At 40.6% G+C, this 27,476-nt stretch overlaps 4 protein-coding genes across 4 annotated transcripts; 1 reads left to right on the top strand and 3 right to left on the bottom strand.

Annotated features, from left to right (window-relative positions):
* Positions 1-1,108: 1,108 nt before the first annotated feature.
* On the bottom strand, positions 1,109-10,109 carry LOC128738227 (ras-related protein Rac1). The gene is made up of 3 exons (XM_053833211.1): positions 9,939-10,109; positions 8,502-9,582; positions 1,109-2,389 (listed from the first exon to the last, which is right to left on the bottom strand). Exon 2 carries the CDS (start codon positions 9,528-9,530, stop codon positions 8,952-8,954), a length of 579 nt encoding a protein of 192 aa, XP_053689186.1. The 5' UTR covers positions 9,531-9,582; positions 9,939-10,109; the 3' UTR covers positions 1,109-2,389; positions 8,502-8,951.
* A 1,486-nt stretch (positions 10,110-11,595) lies between these two features.
* Positions 11,596-14,390, top strand: LOC128735068 (uncharacterized). The gene is made up of 4 exons (XM_053829545.1): positions 11,596-12,670; positions 12,930-13,157; positions 13,361-13,779; positions 13,839-14,390. The coding sequence occupies exons 1-4, from the start codon at positions 11,698-11,700 to the stop codon at positions 14,325-14,327; spliced, it is 2,109 nt and encodes a 702-aa protein (XP_053685520.1). The 5' UTR covers positions 11,596-11,697; the 3' UTR covers positions 14,328-14,390.
* Positions 14,391-23,396: 9,006 nt separating this feature from the next.
* On the bottom strand, positions 23,397-25,548 carry LOC128736574 (tectonic). Its single transcript, XM_053831062.1, has 4 exons — positions 25,252-25,548; positions 25,001-25,189; positions 24,751-24,907; positions 23,397-24,688 (listed from the first exon to the last, which is right to left on the bottom strand). The coding sequence occupies exons 1-4, from the start codon at positions 25,546-25,548 to the stop codon at positions 23,397-23,399; spliced, it is 1,935 nt and encodes a 644-aa protein (XP_053687037.1).
* A 55-nt stretch (positions 25,549-25,603) lies between these two features.
* Positions 25,604-26,137, bottom strand: LOC128736573 (B9 domain-containing protein 2). Its single transcript, XM_053831061.1, has one exon. It carries the CDS (start codon positions 26,135-26,137, stop codon positions 25,604-25,606), a length of 534 nt encoding a protein of 177 aa, XP_053687036.1.
* Positions 26,138-27,476: the final 1,339 nt, after the last annotated feature.

Raw genomic sequence — 27,476 nt, 5'->3', positions numbered from 1 at the left:
AAACTTATTGAAGTTAGGTCATGTCAGGTTTCTCAAATCCCAATTTCATTTTACGTTATACCAAGGCTTTAATTGTGATCCGCCAGATATTTAATGTCGAGTTAGCAACTGTAATAAATGAATTCTACGTAAAGTATTCTGGAATGAAAATTACATGCACACTTCTAGTCAAACCTATCATGACTCTTAGGCGAAGTTGGTTTCACGTTAAAATAAAACAAAAATCAATGCACTAGGAATGTGGCAATCAGTTTCCAACTTACCGTCGAATAGCTTATACCCTAGGAACTATCACCGCTCTAAAAATCTACATACAAATCACATTTCAAGAAAGGTCACACATGGTTTTTCAGTTGAGTATGTATTCAATTACTTTACTGACGTATTAGGAAATTTGGTGTTTAGTAATGCCTTCTATAGTGACGACGTTAGTTTTGTGTTTAGTAACACCGGGACAAACCGGGTGCTATCGCAGAATGGGTGCATAAAGTTTATGTTAGTTTTTTTCTTCTTTGAGCCACTGATTAAGCAAAATCGTGAGCGACGAGATGGCGACGATTGATTGTCTTAGTAGGAAAAGAGTCTCCATACTGAAAGAAGAATAAAGAATAGAACATCAGAGACAAGCACAGATGGAAGGCTGAATCAGTAACAATGGACAACATGGACATGATTTCTACATTCTAGAACTATAATTAACTGTACCAGTACCAAAACTGCTGATGATATTGAATTAACTTAATTCGATCGATGAATGAAATGAGCTCTGAAGAAGCGTTCAATGAAAATGGTTTGACATTGAGACGGTTGAAAGTTAGTAAGTAGTATACGCTTAGCATAAACACATCGAACACGAAATGTGTAAATTTAGGTTTAAATGATTGTGTCTTAATGAGGATGAGTTGTATGTGGGTGATGTTTGCACCTAAACATTACATAACAAACATATATGCCTATGCAATCTATTAATACAATCGATATAACGATGTGGGAATGGATGGGTCGAAAGGAAAGAAGTTAACCTACCGGATATCGGGGTGGGAAGTCTGCCAATCGAGGGAATCTGCGTTTCTTTTTGGATGGAGTAATAAACCTCCCTGCCTTGATTTTCTCTAGTTTCTGTTTATTTTCTTATTAATAATTCAATAATATTAGCATTATTTATACTCATTAAAAATGTTATATCAATAAATTTTTCCATCTTCTCTTGTTACTAATACGACAGATTTCTTTTAGTTTACACCTTTTTTTACTGCGTTTAAAACATCTAAGGGCCAAATTACACTTGAATGTTGAAAGAGTGGTACTCTTCACAATCTTTTTTTATATGATAGCAAAAACTAACTGAAATAAAGTTAACTGTAATTTGCGTTAAATTTGTGTTACTTTTTCATTTGCATTGAAAAACATGGGCCGTACATTCGGTTTTAGAATTTAATATCGCAAGCTAGCCATAAACATAAAGACAGAATCGCATATTACGACATTCAATCAATGATAATCGTTACAGTAATCATACATGCTATTTTTTACGTTTGTTTTGTGTGTTTCATTATGCTTAGCTACTGCTTGACATTGCTGCACTTCTTTAGTAAACGTTCTGTTTCTGCTGTGTTTGATTAATGAATTAGTGTTGTAAACAAACTTTACGGTGAACGGACAATAGCCATAAATACGGTAGCCACATGGACATTTGCCGTACGTACGGATGTCATGATTGCCATAATGTATGTTTGACAATATGGCAAACGTACATTATGGCGTTTACTTTATGGCATCCGTGCTAGTGGCAAACGTATATATGACTAATGGGGTGTCATCAAATTTTACAATGTTAGACAAGAACAAGTATCCTCATTACGTTTGTAAACTCTACCAAAAGTTATCTTCTTTGTTTTACTTTTCGTTTCGAAAAATTAAACGATTACTTGCTCAGTTTCTACAGAAATAAACGTACGAAAAAATAAAGCTCTACTTTTGTTACTTCAAAAGCACATAAAAACAGCTTAAACATTTGTTAAACTTTAATCGCTTCTCTAATCTAGCGTATTATTCCGGATCGTTGGTAGTTTTGATTTTTTTTATTCTTACAATTCGTTCTCCTCTCTATCGCAAACAATCGGTTCCTCCACTTCGAAAGATTGTGGTACTAAGTTTGACCAAACGCTCTATTACTAACGGGGTGAACCCCGAACATTGGGGAAAAAAGAGGACAATCTGCTACCCTCCTAAAGGTAGAGGGGGAGGAAGTCACAGAAAGGACTATTTCGAAATGTCGATCTTCAGGAGAATAGAGTAACGGTTTGTGTAGTAACTACTTAGTAATATATATGTTCACTCTGATTTGTGTGGTTTCGGTGTCTGTGTGCCATTGTTTTAATCGGTGAATCTGAAGCGAGAGAAGAGAAAAACGTAACAATATTAGAAATGATGCACACAGAAAAGTGCTTGCAAAATAGATTTAATAAACATAAATTCTTAGTTTTACAATTCCAAAGCTACCACTGAGTGTCAATCAATTTTGTTGTAAAGTTAGCACCATGAATTCCCGCTAATATGAAGAACACCTCGCTCAGATTAGACGAGTTGATTTTTAATCTGAATACAGTCAGTTCAACCTGGTATTGATATTTATGGATTGTCTCTTCGCTATCGAGGAAAAGATTATGTTAGAATATTACTATTTTTCAATATTTGTTAAAAAAATAGAAGTCCTCTTGGTTTTTCTACCAGTTTTGAGTATGACGAAAAGAAGCTTGAGCATGACGAAGAGTAACTACTTGAAATTTTGAGCTGAGATTCAAACTATTTCCACTCTTTTTATAGTAGTTGGGTAGTTCTTGGACACGGCTCAAAGAATACGTGCAAGCTTGGCATACACTTTTCGCTTCGATTTTGCTCTTTTGATTACTGCATCTCAGCCAAGCAAAATTTGAATAAGTGATGTATGGGGCGTTTGTAGAATTTGTTATTATCTACAATAGTGCTGAAGTAAGCATTACTGTGTATTTTGTATTTATGGCGCTATAAGGCTGCTACCCTCTTGGTAGCGAAAAGAGCGCTCTTTTTGCTACCAACGGCATTGCTGCCCTACAGTGCCGTAAATACTAAAGATAAAACTTCACTTTTTTCAGCAATATCATAGATAATTACTAGCTCTACAAATGTCCCCTACACCACTTTTTCAAATTCTTCTTGGCTGAGGAGCAGTAATCAAAAGAGCAAAATCAAAGCGAAAAGTGTATGCCAAGCCTGAATACGTGCATAGATTTTTGTAAATAATTGCTGTCTAATAATGTAATGTATATACTGGACACTATCACTTATTGTTCTTACAAAATAAAATAAGCATTTACCTTATTCGCCAACCGGTTTCGGGTAGATGTTACCCATCATCGGGGCTAGGTCCAACTTCCTTGGACCTAGCCCCGATGATGGGTAACATCTACCCGAAACCGGTTGGCGAATAAGGTAAATGCTTATTTTATTTTGTAAGAACAATAAGTGATAGTGTCCAGTATATACATTACATTATTAGTTCAATAGTTCTTACGTTGCACGAAGATACGAAAGTAATTGCTGTCTGTTTATGATAAACGAAGAAATCTTGCTTATGACGAAGTGAATTTTCGTATGACGAACTCCCGCTGGAGCATGAAAAATTGTTCCCCTGAGAAATGTAAGTTCCGAGTTTTTTTGGGTAGGTATACATGTACAGGCAAGATGTCTTAGATTTATCTGGTGTAAAAAACCTGAGTACTTCTGGATTAATTGTTATAAAAACTCGCAATAAAGTCTGGATCGTGTTTACGTATGACGAAGAGGGTCCGTAACCCTATCAAATATGCGTAAATTCTGAACGCCCTGATTGTAGAAGAGGAAATTGGCTCGGCAGGTCCGACTAAAATGGTCTATTTTGGGTTCTGGAGGGAGGTAAGTTGCATATGAGGCTTCATGTACAAATTACGTAACGCATAGAGTGGAGGGGGGAGGTCAAGCTTGCGTTACTTTTTGTTACATAGGGGAGAGGGAGAGTCTTGAGAAGAGTTACGTAACGAATTGAAAAATACGGATTTTTTTTGGTAAATAAATCTGAGCAGCTGAAGACTATTTGCCCAACATGCAACATGAAGTGATGGCTAATTGCTGTTTCAACTGTGAAACTCTATGATTTTACCCTCGATTCTACTTGATCAAATCCATTCTGATCAAAATTCCTGTTCTGAACTTAGACCTGGTTGTGTTAAATCATACAGTTTGATCAGAATTCAGAATTGACATTTTGATCAGAGTGGTTTTGACAGGAATGTAGAATCGTGTTTCTTCAGTTTGCAAAAATAAAAAAAAAATAAATGGATTGTGCAATTTTGACTCAATGATATGGGGGAGGTTCAGTTAACGTTACGTAATTGAAGGGGGGGGGGGGGGCTCAGAATTTTTGCGTCAACCTAATTAGTGTACGGCGCCTGACTATGAGCTATTTACTAAAGTTGCTGGGCAAGAAGAAACGTATTAAGTTTTTTTGTTTTTTTGTCTCAATTTGCCCGGTCAACTTAACCGCAAATTGCGTATGACGCTTGATCATTTTTTAATGTAAAACGCATTCACCGGGTTCAGATTAAAAATGTTTAGATTAAAGAAGGTAATTTCAGCGGAGGTACACGGTAATCTATGTGACTAGTTTAAACCTTCAACAGAAGCCACCAAACATAAAAAGATACGTGGTTTTAACTTCTTGGAAAAGATGTTATATACGTCGAAATGTCGGGTATAGAAAAAATAAAGCGTCGTGTTGCTTTGCCGATTGTCCTGCCGAAAATATAAAGTTCTGCTGGGTGTGGATAAGAAGGAAGGTCATGGAGAACCTACTGCCGTACTAACACGTTTGTGTTGGGTAATCTACGGACCATGTTCAGTTGGAAAATGATCGACGGCTGGGAAGGAAAAAGTGTATAGCTATCATCTGCGAGTGTGATGTCCTTCAGTTGGCTGTCAAGAATTATTTCCCTCTGGACAGTCTTGAAATTCAACTAAACGGAAAAACATTGATGTCGAAAGAGGATCAATGTGCGATCAACTTGCTGCAGTCCAATACCGTGTTGCGGGACAAGAAATACGAAACATGTCTTCTATAGCGATACGACAATGTTAGGTTGCCGGAGAGTAAGGCAATGGATCTGAAATGTCATAACTGTCAAGGAACGTGGGCCAGAGTTAGCTAGAACATTTTAGGAGAAAATCCTTGACTATAAAGCTATGGGATATATCGGGACATATAGTCCCTCGATGCTATCGTTTACTGACTAGCTCTTCATTGAAAACCAACGAAGTCCCGCTCCTCATTTTCGTTGATGCGAGTAAGAATGGGTATGCAATGGTCACATACTTTCGACATGAAAAAGGAGGCGTTATTGAGTGTGCTTTCGCTACGGCCAAAACACGTGTTGCTTCCCCGAAATACGTTTCAGTTCCACGACTAGAGCTTCCAGTAGCAGTAATCGGAAAGCATTTGGCAGGTTGCATCGAAGAAACGCATCGAATTTCAGTGGGAAAACGGTTTTTCTGGACCGACTGAAGAGACGTTCAGACGAGCAGATGGAGCTCTTCGAAGCAGAGAACTTTATTTATCGATAAACGCAGTTGGAGGAATTCAGTGAAGAAATGTCATTACTGTATTCTGGAGAATCGGTCCCAAAAGGTAGCCCAATTTACAAACTGTTGCCCTTCCTGGATAAGAACAATGTACTGCGTATGCATGGAAAATTGGTTGCGAATTCCTTGAACCGACTAATGCTCATAGTATCCTGCTGCCAAGGAACCATCCCATTACTACTTGCATCGTACAGTCGGTTCACGAACGGTACCATCATCTCAGTTACGAAACCGTAGTTAACGAGTTGCGGCAAAAAATTGCATCCCGAGGGTTCGCAGTGTTTGCTACAAGATCCGGCAAGGCTAGAATGCTAGAGCTAGTCCGCAACTGCACCTAATGGCAGATCTTCCGCCAGCAAGGTTCGCTGGATACACCCGACCTTTTGCCTATGTCGGTACCGATTACTTCGGCCGGATCCAAGTAGTTGTTGGTAGACGCACGGAGCAGACATCCTTGGTGATACGGGCCATTCACATCGAAATCGCACTCGCTCAATACAAGCTCGTGTATTTTGACCCTGCGAAACTTCATAGCCAGAAGAGCACCTCCGATGGGAATACAACGATCGTGGAAAAAATTTTGTTGGAGCGGAACATGAGCTGGATGAAGTTTTGCGTTCCATAGACCAGAGTAAGCTGATGAAAGAGGTTGTAACACCAAAGACTAAATGGACTTTCTTGCTTCTAAGCAGTCCCCATATGGGTAGAAGCTGGCAGCGATTAGTGAAATTGGTAATAAATTGTACCAGATAAAACTTTCGAGACTACCCGCAGACGAGGTTCTTAGGAACAAACTGCTAGAAGTTGAAAACACCATCAGCTCACGCCCCCTCACGCACATACCTATCGAAGATAGCGAGAGAGAATCGCTAACACCCAATCACTTTTTATTGGGATCATCCAACGGTTGAAAACCTCTTGTGCCATACAACGACAGCCTCGCAACGCTAGCCAATGGCTGGAGAACTTCGCAGATTTACGCCAAGCTTTTTTGGAAAATATGGCTGCGGGAGTACTTGCTATCGATAAGTCGGGGCACAAAGTGGCGTTACCCGGTAAAGCCAATCCAGATTTGCGACGTAGTGATAGTCACAGATCCGGATCTACCAAGGAACTCATGGCTCAACACGGTAAGGATGGTCAAGTATGCAGCGCTATCGGCATCGGAAATCGGTAGCACTGGCAAGGCACCGAGTTTACGAGAGCTATCCCGTAGTAAACAAACAAGCGAAAGATAATTCTTATCAAACTGGAGTGTGCGTAAATTATCCTAATTCCTAAATTCAATGCTAAATTAAATTCATAAGCCTAAATCTTACTTAGTCCAAAAATTAAAACTGGCTGAAAGTGAAACTTGATTATAGTTTATGCTAGTAGTACGAAGGATTTAAAAGGATTTTTCTGATTTGTGAGATGTGAGTGAGATTTCGATACCTCCGACGAACAGTGGAATTATTCGCCGAGAAGTAACGGTTGGCCTTCTAGACGGGTTGCAAGAGACACAACTTAACACAACAGTTTAACAACTAAAATAGAAACGGTTTGTTCTAATTTTCGACAGGATCAGGGTTCGTGGCCCAATTTTTTGTCTAAGCTTTTAATTGATCAAGCCTGTATACAGTCCCAGGTACCACAATCCAGGTCTACACCGGTACCATATGGACCAAGTTTCCGTTTGTCGTCCTCAATATTGTTTGATTGTTCGTAATTTAGATTCAGATATGTTGCCTTACTAAGGCCACTGAATCTCTTGTTGGAAGGCTTTGTCTTCGTGAACTGCTTCTAGAAGGAAGTATACTTTTCTAGGGTCCGGCACTCGATGTATAACCGATTCAAAAGGTCATAAATTCAGTTTAGAAAATGATTTCTATTTATTTCAAAGTACAGATTGTGTGAAAATAATCAAAAATTCAGAATCAATTCACTTTAGCACAATATGACCATTTACCTTGACTATGTACTTGAGATGGTCAAAATACGAATCGCAAGCTACCCGAATGTAATTTGCCGGTATTTTGACCCAGTCACGGACCTTTTTCTCGGGTCTTGCTCTCCAAAATGACCCAGAGCGAATAATCTATTATTTTAAATCTGGTCTACTATTGTCATTCTAATTATATTTGTCATTTTTAAAGTATTTATTGCTTAGCTTAGAACGTATATATATTAGCAAATTAAAGCTGCTAGCTTAATTGTTTCTTTAGATATGTTCAATAAGGAAGCTTCGAAAATATGTTGCATAATTTTTAACCTCTTTTTTCATAATTTATGCGTGTATAACCTAATTGACAAATTATTGTTTTAGCATGATCTTTTAAATTTTTCAACCAAAAGTTTACAATACCGTATGAATAAGTCAATTTAATTACTTTTATGAAAACACGTTGCATATCAAACATCTTTCAAATGAATTTTCGGAGTTCACATTTCCGAAGTCAAATTTTCTAATTTGTGTCAAATGCATAAACGCAAATTCACTTCTTCTAGGGTAAACATTAATCTACTACCCTCGAAAAAAAAAATGCATGTAAACTTTGCCGCAAATCATTGCACAACTGATGGCAGACTGTAACCCAATGGATCCATCGTCCAGCAATAGATTAGATAACAGCCGCTCGAAAAAAAGGAAAAGGCAAATGCAGAAAAAGTCTTCGATTCGACCCGTTAGCAAATCCATTGCGAATAACGATACCTATAAACCCCGCCACGGACTGGTGTACGGATGAACGGCATATCAACGCAGGAAAATCGTTCATTTCAATTAAATTTTAATTATAATTATATATACACACACAAAGTTTCGTTCGTTAAAAAGAAATTGGACACAAAACAAGAGAAGCAAAAATTACCTTTCCATTTAATCAACCTCGATTTCGGTTTTTTTTCTGCTACTCTCTCCGCTGTGACTCCTTTCCGAATGGTTTTGTGTAGATATTACATTGTTGTTTACGGTCTTTAGCAGCACTATTACCAGCTTTGGACTTGGCAGTTGACTTGAAACACTTGCTTTTATCTATTTAACTGTACTTCAAAATCACTTCTTGCTGCACAAATTACAGATGCACTTTCAACTACTGAAACTGTTTTATTTGAAATGCAAGAAAATGCCGCTAATTGCTATTTTGATTTCACAACGAGAGAGATAACAAGTTTGGGAGGGATTCTCTTTTCTTCGCTGGTTGGTTTAATATTCACAGCTTCTGTATAGACTTTTATTCTTAACAGTACTGCAAAATAGTGTGCGGAAGGAAGGATAATCGGAACCTCTGGGACTGGCGGGACGAAAGGGGAGGGCATGCTTACAGAATTGAACATTTACGTTTGTTTTTCACCGGTATGATGGGACAAAGTACGGCTCGAATGGCCTCGTCAAACACGGTCTTGAGACCCTTCTGAGTTAAAGCTGAACATTCCAGATATTTCACGGCTCCGATTTCCTTGGCCATGGCGAGACCCTGTGGATAGGTGATGGGCGAAAGCTTCTTGTCGCGCAGTTTATCAACCGTGTTTTTGTCGTCCCTCAGATCGAGCTTCGTCCCAACTAGTATTATCGGTATATTTGGACAATGATGACGCACCTCCGGATACCACTTTGCCCGCACATTTTCAAATGATGCTGGATTTACCAACGAAAAGCAGATAAGAAAGACGTCCGTTTGCGGATAAGACAACGGTCTCAGCCGGTCGTAATCTTCTTGTCCAGCCGTATCCCACAAGCCCAAGTTAATGGGTTTGCCATCGACCATTACGTTTGCGGAGTAATTATCAAACACGGTCGGAATGTACTCGCCCGGAAATGCATTGGTGGTGTAGCTGATCAGCAAGCAGGTTTTACCGACAGCACCGTCTCCAACAACTACACACTTAATAGCCTGCATTTTTCCTTCTCCTCACTTTTACTCTGACGACACGCAAAACAATCAGCCCAATCTAAAATGAAATCAAAAACACACACGCAAGCAAACGTCTAGCGTTAGAATGATTATTATTGCAAGTCTCAATGATCAATGCTACAAGACTACATCTCTGTGGGAGGGCGTATTTTCGACAAACAGTGCACAAATTACCAATTCACGCGAAAATAATCAATTTTATAACTGGTTTGTCAGCTCACATTATCACTTTTAGAAAATTAATCCTTCTTTTGTTGTTGATGATGATGAATCATCAATCAAAGCACAACTCACTTTGGCTTTGGCCAAGGGCTGAACATTTTTTCAACTTTTGCACTTGCCAACGATGGTGCGAAAATACCAGAGAAGTGAATGAATCAAGCATTTGCTCACCGAAAAATCTGCTTCCGTTCCGAGATTTAACTGGCTAGCAGGCTAAAAGTTGCACTTTTCACGTCAAAATAATTCCGAAATTGGAGAAAAAACCTTGAGAAAAATTATATGCGATGATAAAATCGGTCTATAATAAACCACCAATGTAATCTTCAATCTTCGCACCCAGGGCTGCTGCTGAAGTCTGCTGCCGATGTGACATCGATAGACGCACTAACACATGGAAGCCGTAGCGTGCAGTCTCCTGTTGGAAAATGCTATTGAAATTGACAGTTATTTGACACATTTGACACTCTGCGTAATGAAGTGTACTAAATGTAGGCATAAGGGGGAAGACACTGCACAGAGAAGTTTTATTTTAAAATATAGGCGAACCCAGATGCATAACAAAAATAACAGAGTTACTACACACTTAAACGATTCGGTAAAATTTACCGAAATCTAAACAGCTGAACGTTCGGTAAAAATTTTTATTGCACCAAACATTACTAATGATCTGTAAACGTCGATTGGCACCATCGAAATTTTTACCGAACGTTCAGCTGTTTAGATTTCGGTAAAATTTTACCGAATTCGGTGCTTTTTGTTAAGTGTGTAGGCATTAACATTACCATGAAAGGTGGTAAAATTGTCTGAGAGCATGTTGCTTGTACAAGAATCATGGTAAATTTGATTGAATAGCTTTTCATGGTAGGCACTATAGACGGTAATTGGTTAAACAACACGCTCAACTAGAGATTGGGAGCTGTGAGTTTGACTCTCACCTTCGCTAAGTCTATATTTTTGGCCTAATATCGAGAATTTTCAGTTTGCCTGAATCTAGATTTCTTGCATTAAGCATTTATTCTTCCCCATCAGTACAGGACAATTATTATTAAAAAACAGCGGGGTGCTATCCTTATCTTAACGAACGGTGTTTGACAGTCGACTTAACGAAGGGCGCTATTTGCAAGAAATGCAGGAAATAGCGCCCGTCTGACAGGTAAATTTGCTGCCAACCTTGTCGAGATCAAGGTTAGTCAAGAGAGGTTTTCTGATGTTCAAATTTGTTTTTCACCCCCGCTGGGTTACCCTTAACGATCACCGAAATTTTCAAAGCGGAAACTGTTGAATGTATAAACAACGTCGATGGTTGCTAACCAATCGCCCCGTGCACTTCTGTTCTACAAACTGTGAAAACTAGATCACCTATTTTAACTCACCTTGGTCGAGATGTGCTGAGGATGTTGGCAACAAAAACATGGCACCCATCGCAAGCCCCTGTTAAAAAACGAGGTTGCGTAGTACTCGTAAAATTGCTGCCAGGTGCAATACCATGGTTCTCGTTTTAGTAGAGTGACTATATACAGAGTGTCGACATGTCATCCCAAAAGTATGCAATGCGTATTTTCTTTCTCTTTCCTGCATACGCGTTGGGTTGGTCGTCTGCTCGATTGGAATGACACTGACAGATAATTGTGATTCCAATTTGACATTGTCGCCACTCTATATATAGTCACTCTACGTTTTAGTTTTGCTGCTGCCTGCAAAGAGGGTACCCTCGCCTTAACCTTTCTTGTGCAGCCCTGGTTTGTACTAAATTCAACATTTTGTTTATGTTGACGTTAACCAAGCCGTAATCAAAGAGTGTTTCTATTTTCTGCAGCAGTGCATTTGTGTTACCTAGTGTAACGATTTGTAAAATAGTGCAAAGTGTACACTAATTCTAAAATACTAGATACATTTCTGTCGCTTGTTTAATTGATATTTGTTTCTAACTATGGCTAAACCTCGACCCTGTGTCGTACCTTGCTGCAACGGTGAACGCTTTGAGTTAGTACACAAGTTTCCATCGGACAAGGATCGCGCGGAAACGTGGAGATCTATTCTATGCATACCGGAGCTTCAGCAGTTGGATCTGGCCACTGTCCGGGGTCGACACTTTGTGTGTACTCGCCATTTTCGCGACTCTGACTATAAAAACAAACTTTCTAGAAGTTTGAATGTAACAGCCAATCCATCGTTGAATTTGTTTGGATTGCACGATGAGGAAGGATTGAATCGAGTTATACCACCGATGGTACGATTACCTGTCCCTTCCGAACCGCAGAAAAGCGATTCCAGTGACAGAGTAACAGTCAAGCTACAAGTACAACCAATGCTACCAGAAAATATGTTGCCGGTTGTGGAAGTTAAATTACTAGACAACAGAAATAATTTTACGGCATCGAGCATGGAAATAATAAATTTGCCCGGTTTGACGGAGGACCCCTTAGCCACTCTACCAATAAAACGTGAACAACCACGACTGCAGATTAGCAACAGGCGCACGTTGGCAGGATGTACTCCCGGCAAAATTTTCAAATTCAAGCGAAAGAGCGACATGATTGTTGAAACGCAGAGTATGAAAAAACCAGCAGTTGTTCTGAGAAAACTTAAAATTGTTTCGCCTAGGAAACAAAGCACAAATGTAGCAACGCCGATTAAAGTGCCCACAACTTCAAGTGAGACACAAACTGACACAGAAAAGCGTCGTCCGCCTCAGGTCAAATCGCCTGCTCAAAAAGAAGTAAATGATGTTCCACAAAGTGATGAAGTGTCCAAAAATACCACTAAAGTTTTGGCACTGCTGGAATGCACTCCGGAGAATCTTCAAAAGTTGCAGAGAAAGCTCCAAGCACAGGACGGTGGCGCCTTACCGTTCGATGAGAGTCTATTCCGGGATCTTGGCGATGGTGAAGCTGCTAAAGCCAGTAAGTTTGTTTTCACTCACAGATCACTTATAGTTGACCTGTGCGATAGGCTGCGAATACAAAATTGCTAACGTTATCAAGCCGAGCGTTCTGAAATGAATGTGTGCTTGTTAGGCCAACTTTGACACTGATTTTGTTATCACCGTTCATGAGTCGTTATATAATAATTTGAGTCGTTCCACATTTCTAGCCAGTTGCGGTTTTGCGCGCCAAGAAATAACTTGTTTTTTTGCACTTTCTCGATTTTGCTAATACCTAGTCATGGTTGGTACACAGTCTGCTGTTGACGAACAGCACTTCCTAACGATACAGGGAACCCAATTGGAAAGACCTATTCGCGTGAGCTACATCTGGCTGCGGGATCATTGCCGCTGCTCGGAATGTTACAATCATGAGACATTCCAGCGCACGCTGTCCATCCTGGACATTCCGGACGACGTGAAGCCAGCCAGCTTCGAGTTGTCCGATCGCAAACTAGAGGTGCTATGTAAGTATTCCATGCGGCCGGATAGGATTAAATGTGCTAATAGAGATAGTGAAATATTTGTATACAGTATACATTGATATACATGCATTGATTTCAATGTCACGTGATGAAAATACGATTATGCTTCTGTTTTGATTGCTTTGCTGTTAAAGCTATATTTTTTGTAATAAGTTGCCCAGGTTGAGCTAAAATGTCTTTTTTAGGGATGGATGATCATGTATCCTCGTACGATTTGGATTTCCTAGTCCAGTCGCAGTTTGAGGTGTCAAAAGAAAAGCTGCTCCATGAGCACGCTCAGCCGGTCCTGTGGGATCGTGACCTCATCAGTCTTTGTCCCGAGTATTGCCGGGTGTCGTTGAGCGAGCTGATTTGCGAAGACGCAGCCGTTGCTAAGGTGGTCAAAAGCTTGGTAGCGTACGGGGTTGCCTTTATCGAAAAGGTCCCTGCCAATCAACAAAGTACGGAAATGGCAATCAAACGGATTTTTCCCATCCACAAGACCTTGTTCGGAGAGATGTGGACTTTTAGCGACCAGATGGATCATGGAGATACTGCTTACACGAAGACTTATCTTGGACCGCACACAGATAATACGTACTTTAACGATGCATCTGGACTGCAGGTTTGTATGACACATTTGTTTTGAAGAGTTACCACTCCGTAACAAGCTTCTTCCTCAAGATCCTTCACTGCATCCAGTTCAATGGCTCTGGTGGTGAAACTATGCTTATCGATGGTTTTAAAGCAGCCGAACAACTTAATCTCAAAGATCCGAAAGCGTTCGAGCGGCTGTGCAACTACCCTCTAACCGGTGAATACTTGGAGGAAGGCAAGCATCACTCCTATTGTGCACCCGTGATCAAACGCAATGTCATAACCGGTGAAGTGGAGCAGCTACGTTTCAACACGTACGATCGAGCGGTTCTGAACACCATTCCCCAGGAGCAGATTCCTCAGTTCTACAAAGACTACAAACGGCTAGCGGCTGAGATTAATGACGAAACTATGGCTTGGCAGTTTCAGTTAACCCCTGGGACAGTGATGATTTTTGACAACTGGCGAGTGCTACACGGACGCATGGCATACAGTGGTAAGCGTGTGATGAGTGGATGCTACGTTTCCAGAACGGAATACCAAAGCGTCGCTCGCACGCTGGGACTTATTTCGTGATTGCGGGTAAGTGACTACATCATCAGCTTTTGTTGATGGTCATAAATGAACACGCACGCTTAATTATCTATATGGTCAAAGTTCTGTTTTGATTATATGAATTGGAAGAAACATCCATAGCAATGCTTTCGCTGCAAATGTAACAAATGATACGATGCTCTCTGTTTGTAACTGTAATTATTCATTTAGAAGGTTACTCCAACTAGGAACGTGCTCTGAAGAAAGAGTAAGGTCGAACACCTCGCAAAACAGCGCGGAAAGCCTTCAATAGAGTATAGATTACCTTGGATTAGTTTTAATTCCTATATTGCTATATTGGATATATATCCTATAGCTATAATCGAATAGACCAAAGAACTACGACGATAAAAGCGAAAATCCTGGCTACATATTGTTGAAGTATTGAAAGTATTTCAAATTGGAATTTTCAATACTGGCGGTAAGACTAAATACGCCCCCTTAGTCTTACGGATTGGGTATTGTGAAAAAAGATGTAGGTTCTTTCAGAAAGCAGGTCTTAGCAACAATGATGGGAACTCATTTCTAGGGGTCTAGGTCAGTCTATATAAGAACAAAAAATGTTGCATATTACGTCGCTGGGATATGTTTTACTCATTGGTGTATCACCTCGGAGCTAGAAGGGTTCTCCAGAAACAACTTAGACTTGTAATGGCTGGTATCGTATCAAGAACTCGTCTCTACCCTGCTCTATCCTGGGCTCTCTCCAATTCTTCTAGAGTATTGACACTCGTAAATGTACTGCGATCTGGTCGACGAATCTCTAACGTTAGGCCCCTGCATTCCTGATGTCGGTGGGGTCTTTGAAGAGAGTATGCTGGACAACTATCCTGCAAAAATGGTATTCGCATCGAGTCCAATTGGAACCATTCCTTCGGTAGTTTTTCCTCTTAAGCAAAGTCATGGGTTTATACCGTCTTTAGACATTACACTTCTTTATCGACAGACTTCGCAGCAGGCTGTTAGAGTACAGGAAAATTACGGGGCCAGTGCAACGATCCTATTGACTCTAACTAGCAAGCACCGCCTAGCCGAGATTCGAACATACGACGACTAGCTTTTTCCTCTTAAATTATAAGAATTATTCAATAAAGTACCGTTTTACGTGGTTCTCCACCAAGCTTTTACAGGTGTGTCGAGGGCCTCTGGTGGTTCTGTTAGTCTTTAATAGTTCGATTTCTCGATACAGGAGAGTTACCTGGAAGGAGCGAAATGTACCTAGTGGGAGCAATCTAGCGCCGCCTGGCAGAGGTAAAAAATAATCGATGACCTTACCCATTGGTGGAACTAGGCGGGGCTAGAGGGGTCTAGCCCACTAGGACAGGTTTAGCCCTCCTATTGACCTGTTTTTTATTTAAGAAAAAGCTGTAGTTAGATTATTTTAGATAAAAAAAACTTGAGAGCTATTCTTATATGCGTCACAGTTATAAGATCCCATCCATTAATGTATAATTTTTAATATGCCGACGAAAAAATTGCCGGGATTATAGTCCCCCTCCTAGAAATAAGCACTAGTTCCGTCAATGGCCGTACCTGGAAATGCTCTTAGTTGAACTAGGAGGCACAAATTTTCACAATTCAGTTTGCCCAGCTGCATGCAAGCAGTTGCAAGCTTAGTATTCCGTTTGATATTTTTGATAGCAAAAGTAGAATTCAATTTAATTTCACGGCGTGGAATTTTTCAATCAATTTTGATATTGTAACCGCCAAGTCGACCAAAATGAAATCACACCGAATAATCAAAATCAGTTACATCAAGGCAAATTTTGTTTTCAATTTGCTCTAAAACTTTGCTCGGGCTATTAGCAGGATATAGGTGGCGTGAGCCCGGTAAGGTAGTACCTATACCGAAACTCTGATATAGAACGAACAACGAAAATTAAAACCGGAAATGGATCAATCACTGCAGGACACGGCAAAGACCAAGGAAACGATTAATGGATAACGATTGGAAACCAGCTACCTGGAATTTCCGAACTCTTCATGTATCGGCACGAGTTGGCCTGCTTTGCGTGTTGAGAATTAAGGGCAAGTTCTTCAACTACAATCTAATCAATGTTTACGCACTGACTTACGACAGCCTCGAGCAGACTTATGAAGAGTTCCAAAACACGGCGTGAAAATAATCATTATAAATGCAAATGCGTAGATGCAAAGAGAGTAATTTTTCCGTCTTGTCAATGGAAGACAGCCTTCATCTGTCGACCAAAGATAACTGTCTGAGGCTCATAAACTTTGAGGCGGTCAGAGGTATGGGCACTTATAGCATCTACTCTCTACGTTTAAATATTCGACCCGGAGGCATCCAAATTAAGATTCGTTCGTTCACATCCTGATTGACGGTCGACACTTTACGGATGCCATCGATGTACGGTCTTTTTGGGGGACCAAATATTGACTCTGAGCACAAGGCTGCCGAACGCATCGAAGGCTCGTACAAAGAGGACGCTTCCCAACATCCGCTTAACTCTAGATTGCATGACAGCGGAACACGTCAGAAAGTTAAGTCAGCCAATGGCATACCAGCAAGACGAAAGGTAAGAAGGTATAAGTAGGCTTTGGAGGAACATCCATGGTGTCATTGAAACAGTACGGAGTTGCTACAAAGCGGTAATGCAGGAATTCAGTCATACATGTGATGTGTAATGATAGTTCTGGTAACCTGCTTACTGACAAAACGGCGGTAGCAACCAAGTGGAAGGAGCACTTCCAGACATTGTTGAGTGGAGATGCAAACACGGAAATCAGTAGGAACCGGGTAAGAATTATGAGCGTTAGCCACGCTGTGGAGCCACCAGCGCAAGAAGTGGTTAAGGCAATCGGTAAGGCTGCTGGAAAGGATGAGATTTCGACTGAACTTCTAAAAGCGGGGAGCCAGCGGTTAAATGAAGCAATGCTCCGAATCATTGTCAAGATCTGGGCGGAAGAACAAATGCTGGAGGATTGGTTGGATGGCCTCATCAGCCTTATTTTTAAAAGAGGACATCGACTCGAGTGTAAACACTATCGATGCATAACGTTGCTTAATTCTACCTAGCCTAGTGAGTGCTAAGCTGATTTTTGTGGGGGTCGCTCAACGACCGATTAGATGTTTACCCTGCGTCAGTTACTAAACAAGTTTAGGGAGCACAACTTGTAAATTCATCGTCTGTTTGTAGACTTCAAGGCGGCATACGACTCAATCAAACGAAATGAGCTGTGGCGGTTTCCGAAGAAATTAATTAAGCTGATTCGTGAGACGCTCCATGGGTCAAAATTATGCTTCAGAGTAGCAGCAAATATACTATATTAACAATATAGTTCACTTCGCAAAATCTCATATATATCTGAAAAGACGCAAAAGTAACACCCTCTTGCGGACAAAAAGGTGACTAAAAGCTTTTTGTAACAAACATTTTTAAGCGTGCAGCCAATGCATAAGTAAAAGGTGCGGTAGATTGAATATGAGATCTCTAACCCTATGACGTCGTTCTTCTAAATTGTAATATTAGATATAAAAATTAATTGTGAATACTAGAAACTATCCAGCTTTTTACGAACCATTATGTCGGACGTGTACGTAATAGTTGAACAACATTTTTGACATTTCAGTAGCGTGCAAGAATAAACTAAATACAATTAATTTATAATTGTCATAATTTTTCATTCATGCTCTGTTGTATTAACCCTTTGTCATCAGGATTGAAAAAATCGGATTCATGAAAATGTAGGGAACAAATCAGACTACTTTTGCTGATTGACGGTTTGCGACAAAACTTTGCCCACGTATCCGTTTACCTAAAGATATAATAAAATAGGAACATAACTGGAAATCGAAATAGTTTACCTTTTGATAGAATTAATTCGGAAAAAAAAAACACTGGAGGGAGTTTCTTTTAAACAGGAACATCCAGAAACTACACAGTAAATGCGACCCATTTCACAAATTTAGCACTTGAACAATAATAAAACTAACCGGATTAGTTTGTTATACGAAAAATTGACAAAAGTCTTGGTTTTAGCGATCCAACCAAATGTTTAAATTGTAGCAACGTTTTTATTTTAATCCGTCTAGTAAATTTTCACGCGGCTACGAAAATAAGGTGTTGCCACCAGTAAATGTTTAGTCTTCAAAACAAGCAAGGTCGGGAAATCATTAAAGAGTGTGAGGAACAGAAAGATTTTTGACAATAATTCTTCATTTACACTCACATATCTCAATAGAGTTAACAAAAGGGCGAATGACGCAGGTGTAAATAAAACGCGCGAGTTATTTTTTGCTGGACGAGTCTAGCAAACTCAACTCTCAAATGTTTTTTAGTAGAATCAATATATATAGAATGCCAGTGTCGCTGTTTTACTACGGGACTCATTGTGGTAAACATAATGCTAACAATCTGTATCAAGTCTGTGAATCGGGAACTTCATTGTCAAAGTTGCTCATTGTTATTTATCTGTTCTTTATCTGTGCGCTCATTGGTGCTGTCATCAGTGCGCTCATCGCTGTGTTTTCATGCCAGTGAAATGTTTTTTAACGTTCTTTTTCTTTCCGTCCGGATGAATTGAATCCCACAACTGCGCCCTTTTGCACCGATTTTTTCAGAAATTTGCAGCAAGCGAAGTTTCCAATCACATTACTTGGCAGCCATATTTGAAATTTTAAACTGGTTGTCAAAGTTTGACAATGAGATTCCTTTTTGATGAATCTCAGGAACACACACATATGCATATATACTGTAAATACATTATCTGAACAAGTGTGATGTTTACCACGCGCACTGCAGCGACACTGGCATTCTATATATATTGATTATACTGTTTTTTACGCTTGCGGCATCCGCCCTTTTGTTGATTCTATCTTCATATGCGCAATTCCATGAGTGTAAAAGGGATGATGGAGAATTGAATTGAATTGAATTGAATTGAATTGAAGATAGAACCAGCAAGCCAGAGAATGTGGCAAACGTGAACAAACCGAGCGAGAGCTGATTTTCTTATACTGGTCCAGCAGAAAATAACTCATCCGTTTGGGTTACATTTGTGACATTCGCCCTTTTGTTAATTCTATCTAGAAATGGCTAAACTCTATACTGAAAGTTGAGTTGTTTCCAATAGACGTGTTCAATTTACGGTGTACTTTGGTAACCTTTTATGCCGCAATGGCGCTAGTAGTCGTGTCTTCAGGATTATAGAGGAGTGAACTATATTGTTAATATAGTATATTTGGTAGCAGGATATAACTCAGCCGCTTTCGTGACGTTGGATGAACTGAAGAAAGGGCATGTACTCTTGGAAGATGCAATACGAAAAATAAACGCGGAAAGGAACGGAACCATCTTCACGAAGTTTTACATGCTTCTTAGTTTTACCGATGGCGTCGATATCATCAGTCTCAACCGTAGAACAGTAAAAGAGGGCCTTAGGCCTTTTAAATTGGAAATAGCGGGATTGGGACTGATCACTAACACCGCCATAACAAAGTACATGGGAACATGGTTGATGACAGGGAGTCCAAATGATAATGTTGTCGAAATGGAGTTCGATGGAGAACGATATGAAGTAGTGGAGGATGTCATATACATCTGTATGCTTATGACGTGTGACAACAGTGTACGAAGTAAAACGACAAATTGCAGCCGCGAATCGGGCTTTCTACAGATTATGTAGCTAGCCGAAGTCCCGTAGTTTGCAAATTTCCATAAAACTGGGGTTCTATAAAACTCTAATACTCTTTACGGACATGAATCATGGACGCTTGAGGAAGCTGATCAATGAGTGCTCGGGGTTTTTGGGCGTGAAACTTAGCGATCAATACGTGGTGTATCAGCTTTTCAGCAATATATGGGAAACCGCAACCTTTCCGGTGGACTGTATGCAGGGCATATTGGTCAAAGTCCCTAAAAAAGGAGACCTAACTGAATGCGGTAGCTAGCGTGGTACCACGTTGCTCTGTATTACTCTCAAAGTACTCTGTAAGGCAATTCTCAACCGGATCCAGGAGAAGATCGACGCAACACTCCGGCGGAAGCAAGCTGTATTCCGTGCTGGCCGATTGTGTGTAGACCATATCACAACGCTCCGCGTTTTATTGGAGCAGATCAACGAATTCCAGGCCTCTCTTTTGCTGGTGTTCGTTGACTTCGAAAAGGCGTTCGACCGACTCAACCACAAAACATCTGGGGCGCACTTAGACGTAGAGGAGTTCCAGATAACCTAGTCCATCTCATCGAGGCTCAGTACGAGGCAATTTCTTGCAAGGTTTTGCACAACGGCTTCTTGTCCCACCCTATAAGGTTTGCTACTGGCGTGGGACAGGGCTGCATTTTATCACCGCTTCTGTTCCTCATCGTTATGGATGAGTTATTAGTTGGAGTAATTGACAGTGGACCAAATCGAGGAATGTCTTGGAATTCTCTATAACGATGGAACAGCCAAATTATCTCGGCCTAGCCGATGACATTGTCTTGCTCGCACAATGCCGAAACGATATGCAGAGCAAGTTAGATGACCTCTATGAGAGCTCCCAGGCAGCAGGTCTCACAGTCAATGTTGCGAAAACTAAGTCTATGGTAGTAAAAACTGACAATTCCACCAACTTCACAGTAGCGGGACAACAAGTTGAGCAGCTAGACGCCTTTCAATATCTTGGTAGCCAAACAACGCCCAATGGTGGTACCAAGACTGATATAGCCACACGGATCAGGAAGGCCAGGGGTGCCTTTGCAGGTCTGCGAAACATTTGACGCTCAAACCAGGGGTGACATTGCGCATCTCGTTTCCAGTGATTTTCGTTCGTTTCGACCACGTTAAACAAATGGGCGTCTCGAACGAAAATCACTCGAAACGAGATGCGCAATGTCACCCCAGATCACTCTACGTACGAAAACCCGAATCTTTAATTCAAACGTAAAATCCGTACTGCTGTATGCCTGCGAAACGTGGTGCGTCTCAGCGGAAACAACGCAAAAACTGCAGATTAAATACGGCTTAAAATTGATCGGTGTCTGCGATATATCATTCGTGCCTGGTGGCCTGACAACTGGATATCCAATGAGGAACTCTATCGTCGGAGTCATCAACGGCCGACAGCAATAGAAATTCGTGAACGTAGGTGGAAGGAAGGAGCGAATGAGATCTGCAGAGAAGCACTCGATTGGAATCCGCAAGGACAGCATAGAAGAGGCAGACCTAAAACGACTTCCGGGCTGTAGATGAGAATCTGTCCTGACGACAGGTAAAAGGCATGACGGGTAACCGTCGGCAGTGGACCTCTCTGATTTCATCTCTTTGGTCTGCTGGACCGGCGGACTTGAACCAGTAAGTAAGTAGGCAGTATGGAAGTTACCCAAGCGATTGAAACATTGGAACATTTACTCTGCAATTACCTGTGGAGCACTAATGGCACCTGTTCTGCTACAACCTACAGTGTGTCATACCACAGTAGTTCGAAAAATGATGTTCCTTATAGAATCGAAAACTACCGAGCCAATCGGCGTAAAAATTTGCAGGTAGAGAATTTTGGGACCAGGGAAGGTTTTTACGATGGTTAGAGACCCCTCCCCCCACTAATAGCGGGGGCTCCCATACAAATGAAACACAAATTTCTGCACAACTCGAGAACTAATCAAGCACATGGAACAAAATTTGGCATGTGGGTGTTTTTGGAGACAAGAATTTTTTATATGGTGAATTGAGACCTCCCTTCTTTATAACGGGAATTATGACTCATCTCTCCTTTAAAAGGGGGAGGCTCCCATACAAATGAAATGCAAATTTCCTCATAACTCCAGAACTAATCAAGCAGATGGAACCAAATTTAGCATGTGGGTGTTTTTGCAGGCAAATTTTTTTCTCTATGGTCAATTGAGACCCCTCCTCTCTTTAGGAGGGGAAAATGACCCTTTCCCCTTCAATAGTGGGGGGACCCCTATACAAATGAAATACAAATATCCTCATAACTAGAAAACTAATCAAGCAAATGGAACCAAATGTGGCATGTAGGGGGTTTTGGAGGCAGGATTTTTTTATGATGGTTTAAGACCCCTCACCCCTGTGGTAGGGGGATAAGGACTCTCATACAAATAAAACAGAAATTTTTGTGTAACTCAAAAACTTGAACTCGAGAAATTTTAGACTCTCATAAAACATTTTTTTTGTATAGGCTGATATACTGATGTGTATGAGGGTTTTACCCTTGCTTCGATGCATGTCCTACTATACCAAACTTCGCCTCGTTATAGTTAGAACTGGTGAGTCCTCATGAGGTTCAAAACCATTACCTCAATAGGTCCTCATACCAGTATACTAACCATAAGAAGCGTCTTCGGGATAATGTAGAACTCAGTATGAAGGAATGGTGATGAGGGGGCCTGAGAATAAACCCATGCTAAAGTCACTTTGACATCGAATGGCCTGATTCTACTAAGATTTGAACCCACCATTCGCTTGTCAAAGCAGACTCGGTAACCTTGTAGCTACAGAGCCCCCTAAAACATTAGTCAATAACAAGACCACCAGAAACTACCAATAGTAACATTAGGTGATTCAGGGTGAGACGGACGGACGGAATTTTCCTAGATCTGCTGACCTCTATTACTTTCCTTCAGTTGGGTCACCCCTGCAAAATGGTACTTTCTACGAAAAGATTTTTCGTGAAATGGTACATCCCGCGTAAGGTTTTTCGCGAAATGGTACTCTGCGAAATTCTATATTCCGCGTTATGATCAACCGAGAATTGGTGTTCCGCAAAATGGTATTCGGCGAAATGATTTGTAATTATGGCGAATATTTAAATGCTATCCGCTTTATTTTATCAGGCAATGCAATGGGGGAAGTTGTTTTCTATTTTACTGTGAGGAAAATTTGTATCTTAAAACACCCATGAACTCCTCAGAAACTTGTAAAACTCGAGATTGTGATAAATGTCATCCGAGATTCAGGATTTATGTACAACACAGCTTAATTTGTGGCAATACGAAGTTTGTCAGGTCAGCTAGTTATATAATAAAAAATAACCACAAGTAATTGTTTAAAGCAATTTGTATTTGTTCCTTAGGTACATTCGCTTACGCTTTAGTGATTGCATGTGAACACAGTAAAACTAACAATTAAAATTGAATTTACCAGAAGCACCCATTTGGAAGGCACCATTTCCCGGCCCACCGTACTACTACTGTGGTAAGATGTCAAATCGAAAAACTGAACTTGCGCGTACACAGGGACCTGAATCGGTTCGTCCAACGCGAACTGCAAATCAACTCTAGGTCCAAACAGGAGCTCCGCTTCCTGCAGTATCTGCTGTCTGGGGATGTTTCGAACGGTGGTTCTAGCGTGGTAAAAGTTATACTTTACGTTGATAATCATACTTTTACAGGTGAAGTATGGTGATGTGGTAGTCTGTTTTTCACTTGTTGATGGCCATTTTGCGGTTACGTTCTCATTGATAACGTTCAACGGTCTCAGTGGGATCCACTCCTCCGAGCGATTGATTGGGTTTCCATACTTGGAGATGAAGAGATTTAGTGTTTCGTAGTTATTTGCCTCAACCCGGGGAGCTACATTATGTAGGAGAAGGTTGAAAATTTCCTCCTGTAGTTGGGTACAAATTTCCGTGAAATTAGATTCGTTTGTTATGTTCAGTCGTGGTGAGAAATTGCATTTGTTCCAGGAGCTTTCGCCAAACAGGACATCGTAGTGATGTCGGTGATCGAACACACAACGATTGCGTCTACTGACGGGCAGTTTTAAACGAAATGTTTCATCCGATTCTCTGGTGCCATTGGTGAAGTATGCCAACATGTAATTTTTAGAACGCTTCTCTTCGGCTGTGTCATTTTCCGGAATTAGCTGTCTCGATACGATTACGGGTTTGCCTGTCAAATATCCTAAGTTTCCGCTCACTTGTCGAACGAATCGTTCTTCATTTTTACGCCTAAATTTGACAGAAATTGTTTGCCAAATTGTGTTAGTATGTTGATCGGCGTAATCCAGCGGACCACAGTGGAATTTAATTGTCAAACCTTCTAAGCGAGTATAGTTGTGAATGAAAATTACTTTCAGCTCTGGACAGTACCACAATCCGTCCTCCGGATCAAACGATTCTGTTCGGTTGGATAGTTGACAATCGTGCCCTGTGAGATTGCAGAATTCCAACGTACTGTTGAAGCAGTCCTGATCCATGCAGTGTTCCATAATTTCCAACATGGGCAGTCGCTGGTAGCGAATGTTGGTTTGCTGCTCCACAAAGTTAGTGGTGAATGCTTCCAAGCTTTCAAACGATCGGAGACACTTAACAGAGTACTCTTGTAGAAAGTAAATCGGCTGTTCCAACTGGCAGTTGGAATTGGTTAGAGAGTATGGTATTTCTAGAACGAAAAATATGGATTAAATTTGTTTTACTATTAAAATCTTCTATTGTATGACTCACTAAATATATCAACTTTTTCGCTGCTTTCGTTGTATAACCGAATTGGAACGTTTACCCGGTAGTGTTTAAATATTCTATCTTTTGAATTGTCATCCAGTGGAAATATATCTCCCCATTTATGTTTTGTAATGCTATTTTTTAAGCTTTTATCATAGAACTGAAAAAGGACATTGTAAATTTGATGAGAAATTTTACGATCAAATTTCGCAAAGAAATCCGGAAGCTAGGAATAACCTGAGGAATAACGTACCGAGTCGTCCATTTCATTCTGAGACTCACTGGTCAAACACAACAAGCCACCTTGTACTTTACATGATTGCAGTCCCATCTGGTGGTGATACTCTGCGATGTCCAGTCGTTCTTCGTCGCAATTGAAGGACTTCAGAATTTCGTCGGTACAATCGATATCGCAGCAACAGTTCACATCACAAATGTTAATCTGGAATGATTAGCAGTTAGACGATACAATGATAGGAGGACTGTATTTTAGGACAAACTTACTTTTAGATCGCAGCTGCAGAAATACCCACTGGGCACTGACTTAATTAGGCGCCCTTCTTTGGGAAGTTCGAACGGCCTTGTGGACGGTGGTCTCACCGTTGTGGTGGTGACTGGGGTTGTGGCTGCTTGACTTTTTGTGGTCACCTCTGGTTTACCAGTGGAGGAAGTTGTTAAAATCGATGTACTACTCGATGCTGTCGATTCGGTTGTTTCTACAGTTTCAAGACCGACGGTCGTTGTTTCATTGGACACCTTTTGATTAATCTTAGACACATCAATTTTTACAAAGCTCTGCATTTGTCGTTCCTGGCAGGAATTGCTTACAAACACTGCTACCAATATAATTATGGTTCTAATGCAATTCAACTCCATTTTCGGCAAAGTTTCTAAACATCAGCATAAGCTCGAACTCAACCGAACCGGACGTTTTAGTCAGCAGCTTGTAGCGTTCGATTCCGGAGAAAACGATATCACTTTTGGCCACTGTAAATCCTCCGCTGTGGAACTTCTCCCGGATCGTATCGAAAAACTTCGGCGATGAAACTTTCCACGTATCCACCCGAACTCGGTGTAGTCCTGGTTGGCTTGGCAAATAGGCAAATCCGTACCCGACCGGCCAGTAGTTATTGAGTGAGTCCAAAGCGAACACCTCGACGTGCAGCTTCGGCCAGCCTTGAATACCTCGGCAGGCCAGGTGCAGGTCGATCGGAGTGCTGAAGTACGATCGGCGTTCGACCCGGGCCGAACTGGCACTGCTTTGCCCTTCGGAGTGGCCTTCCACTACCTTCCAGCAGGAGCCAAACTGTACGCTCCACTTGCAGAACAGGTTCGGTTCTTCGTACTCGGATGCGTGGCACAGTTCCCCGAAAACGTACAGCTCGGCCATCAAGGGTTAACTTTTAAGTACGGTACACAGTTCATGTTTTTCACAGGAAAAAGTCACCTACCAAGCAGTCAATGTTTTTTTTTTGTATTTCCAAGCACGTTGTTATTTTGTTGATTGAAAATGTGGCCAAACAAACGGTTACCATGGTAATTTAGTTTCTACGTTTTTCTTGGTTTGCATCTAAAAGGCCTCTCCGTGGTGAGTTAACAGAACATGCTCGAGGGGTGTCTGATTTTCGGACTTTTTTTATTATAGGTACTTACCTCACACTAATATTTAATTACTTAAAGAACTGTCATCTTTTCCAAAATATAAGTTACAATTCTTCAAAAATTTCTGACCGGAGCAAGAGTAATTGTCCTATTTTTCGGTTAAACACTCTTCAGCTGCATTTGCAATTGTGTCCTGTAAACTGACTTTAGTTTAAACTCATCATTCGGGGAACAGTGTGATATTCCAGCATGCGGAAACTGATTAGCTTGTGAAATGTTTATTCATTTTATATTTTTTTCCTGAAATTGTCAATACCCATTTGTTCTTAGATAACTATGATTCTTTTTTCATCCGAAAATCGGATCCTTTCGTAGATATTTCCTATATATTTATATGTATTCACAGGTTCGAACGATGAAATCCCTCTAATAATAACGGGTTGGTTGTTTTGGGTGCTTTTGATAGTGTGTGTTTTTGTGTTTTTTTTCTCTAAATTACCTTAGTAGCATCGTACATTCGCTCTTTTTACCCCTCCCTCGGACACACATATTTTCTTGAACCAACGAGAAGACAGGAAATTGAGTGTGTCATGTGCAGTTGGAACATCGAAAAATTTATTTTTCTAAGCTGAGAACTTAAATTGTCCACGTGATTCGACAGCTGATTTTCGGTTTCTCACTAACACGATTAATTTATTTGTTGCGGGGCACGATCATAGGGATGAATAGTGTCCCACCCCCTTTTAATGGTTTGCTATTGCACGGTGCCCACCCTATTTTTCAATTACTATGTGCAGATTGATTCATTTTTGATCTTTTTATGAAAAAAATTGTAGAAGACGGTCTGACGGTGGTTAATGGGTCTATATTTGCTTGAAAAAGCTCAATGCAATGATGTAGAAAAAAAAACGAAACCATTTAATGATTGCGATTAGCGATTTTTCAATAGTCACAAGATGGCGGGAAACAATAACTTTTTATTATAGAAGCATTTCACGTAAATTCACGGATCAATTGGGAAAAAACTTTCTCGATCTGGTCGAATATTTACATCCGGCTGGTAAAGAATATTGAGTACTATTTTGCCGCTTTTGAATCGTCACTCAGTTAACCTTATTCTGCGAGTC

The sequence above is a fragment of the Sabethes cyaneus genome, chromosome 2 (genome assembly GCF_943734655.1).
Source record: "Sabethes cyaneus chromosome 2, idSabCyanKW18_F2, whole genome shotgun sequence".
Lineage (NCBI taxonomy): Eukaryota > Metazoa > Arthropoda > Insecta > Diptera > Culicidae > Sabethes > Sabethes cyaneus.
Note: the sequence above shows the minus strand (reverse complement) of the source record. Positions and strands in the feature narration are given on the sequence as shown.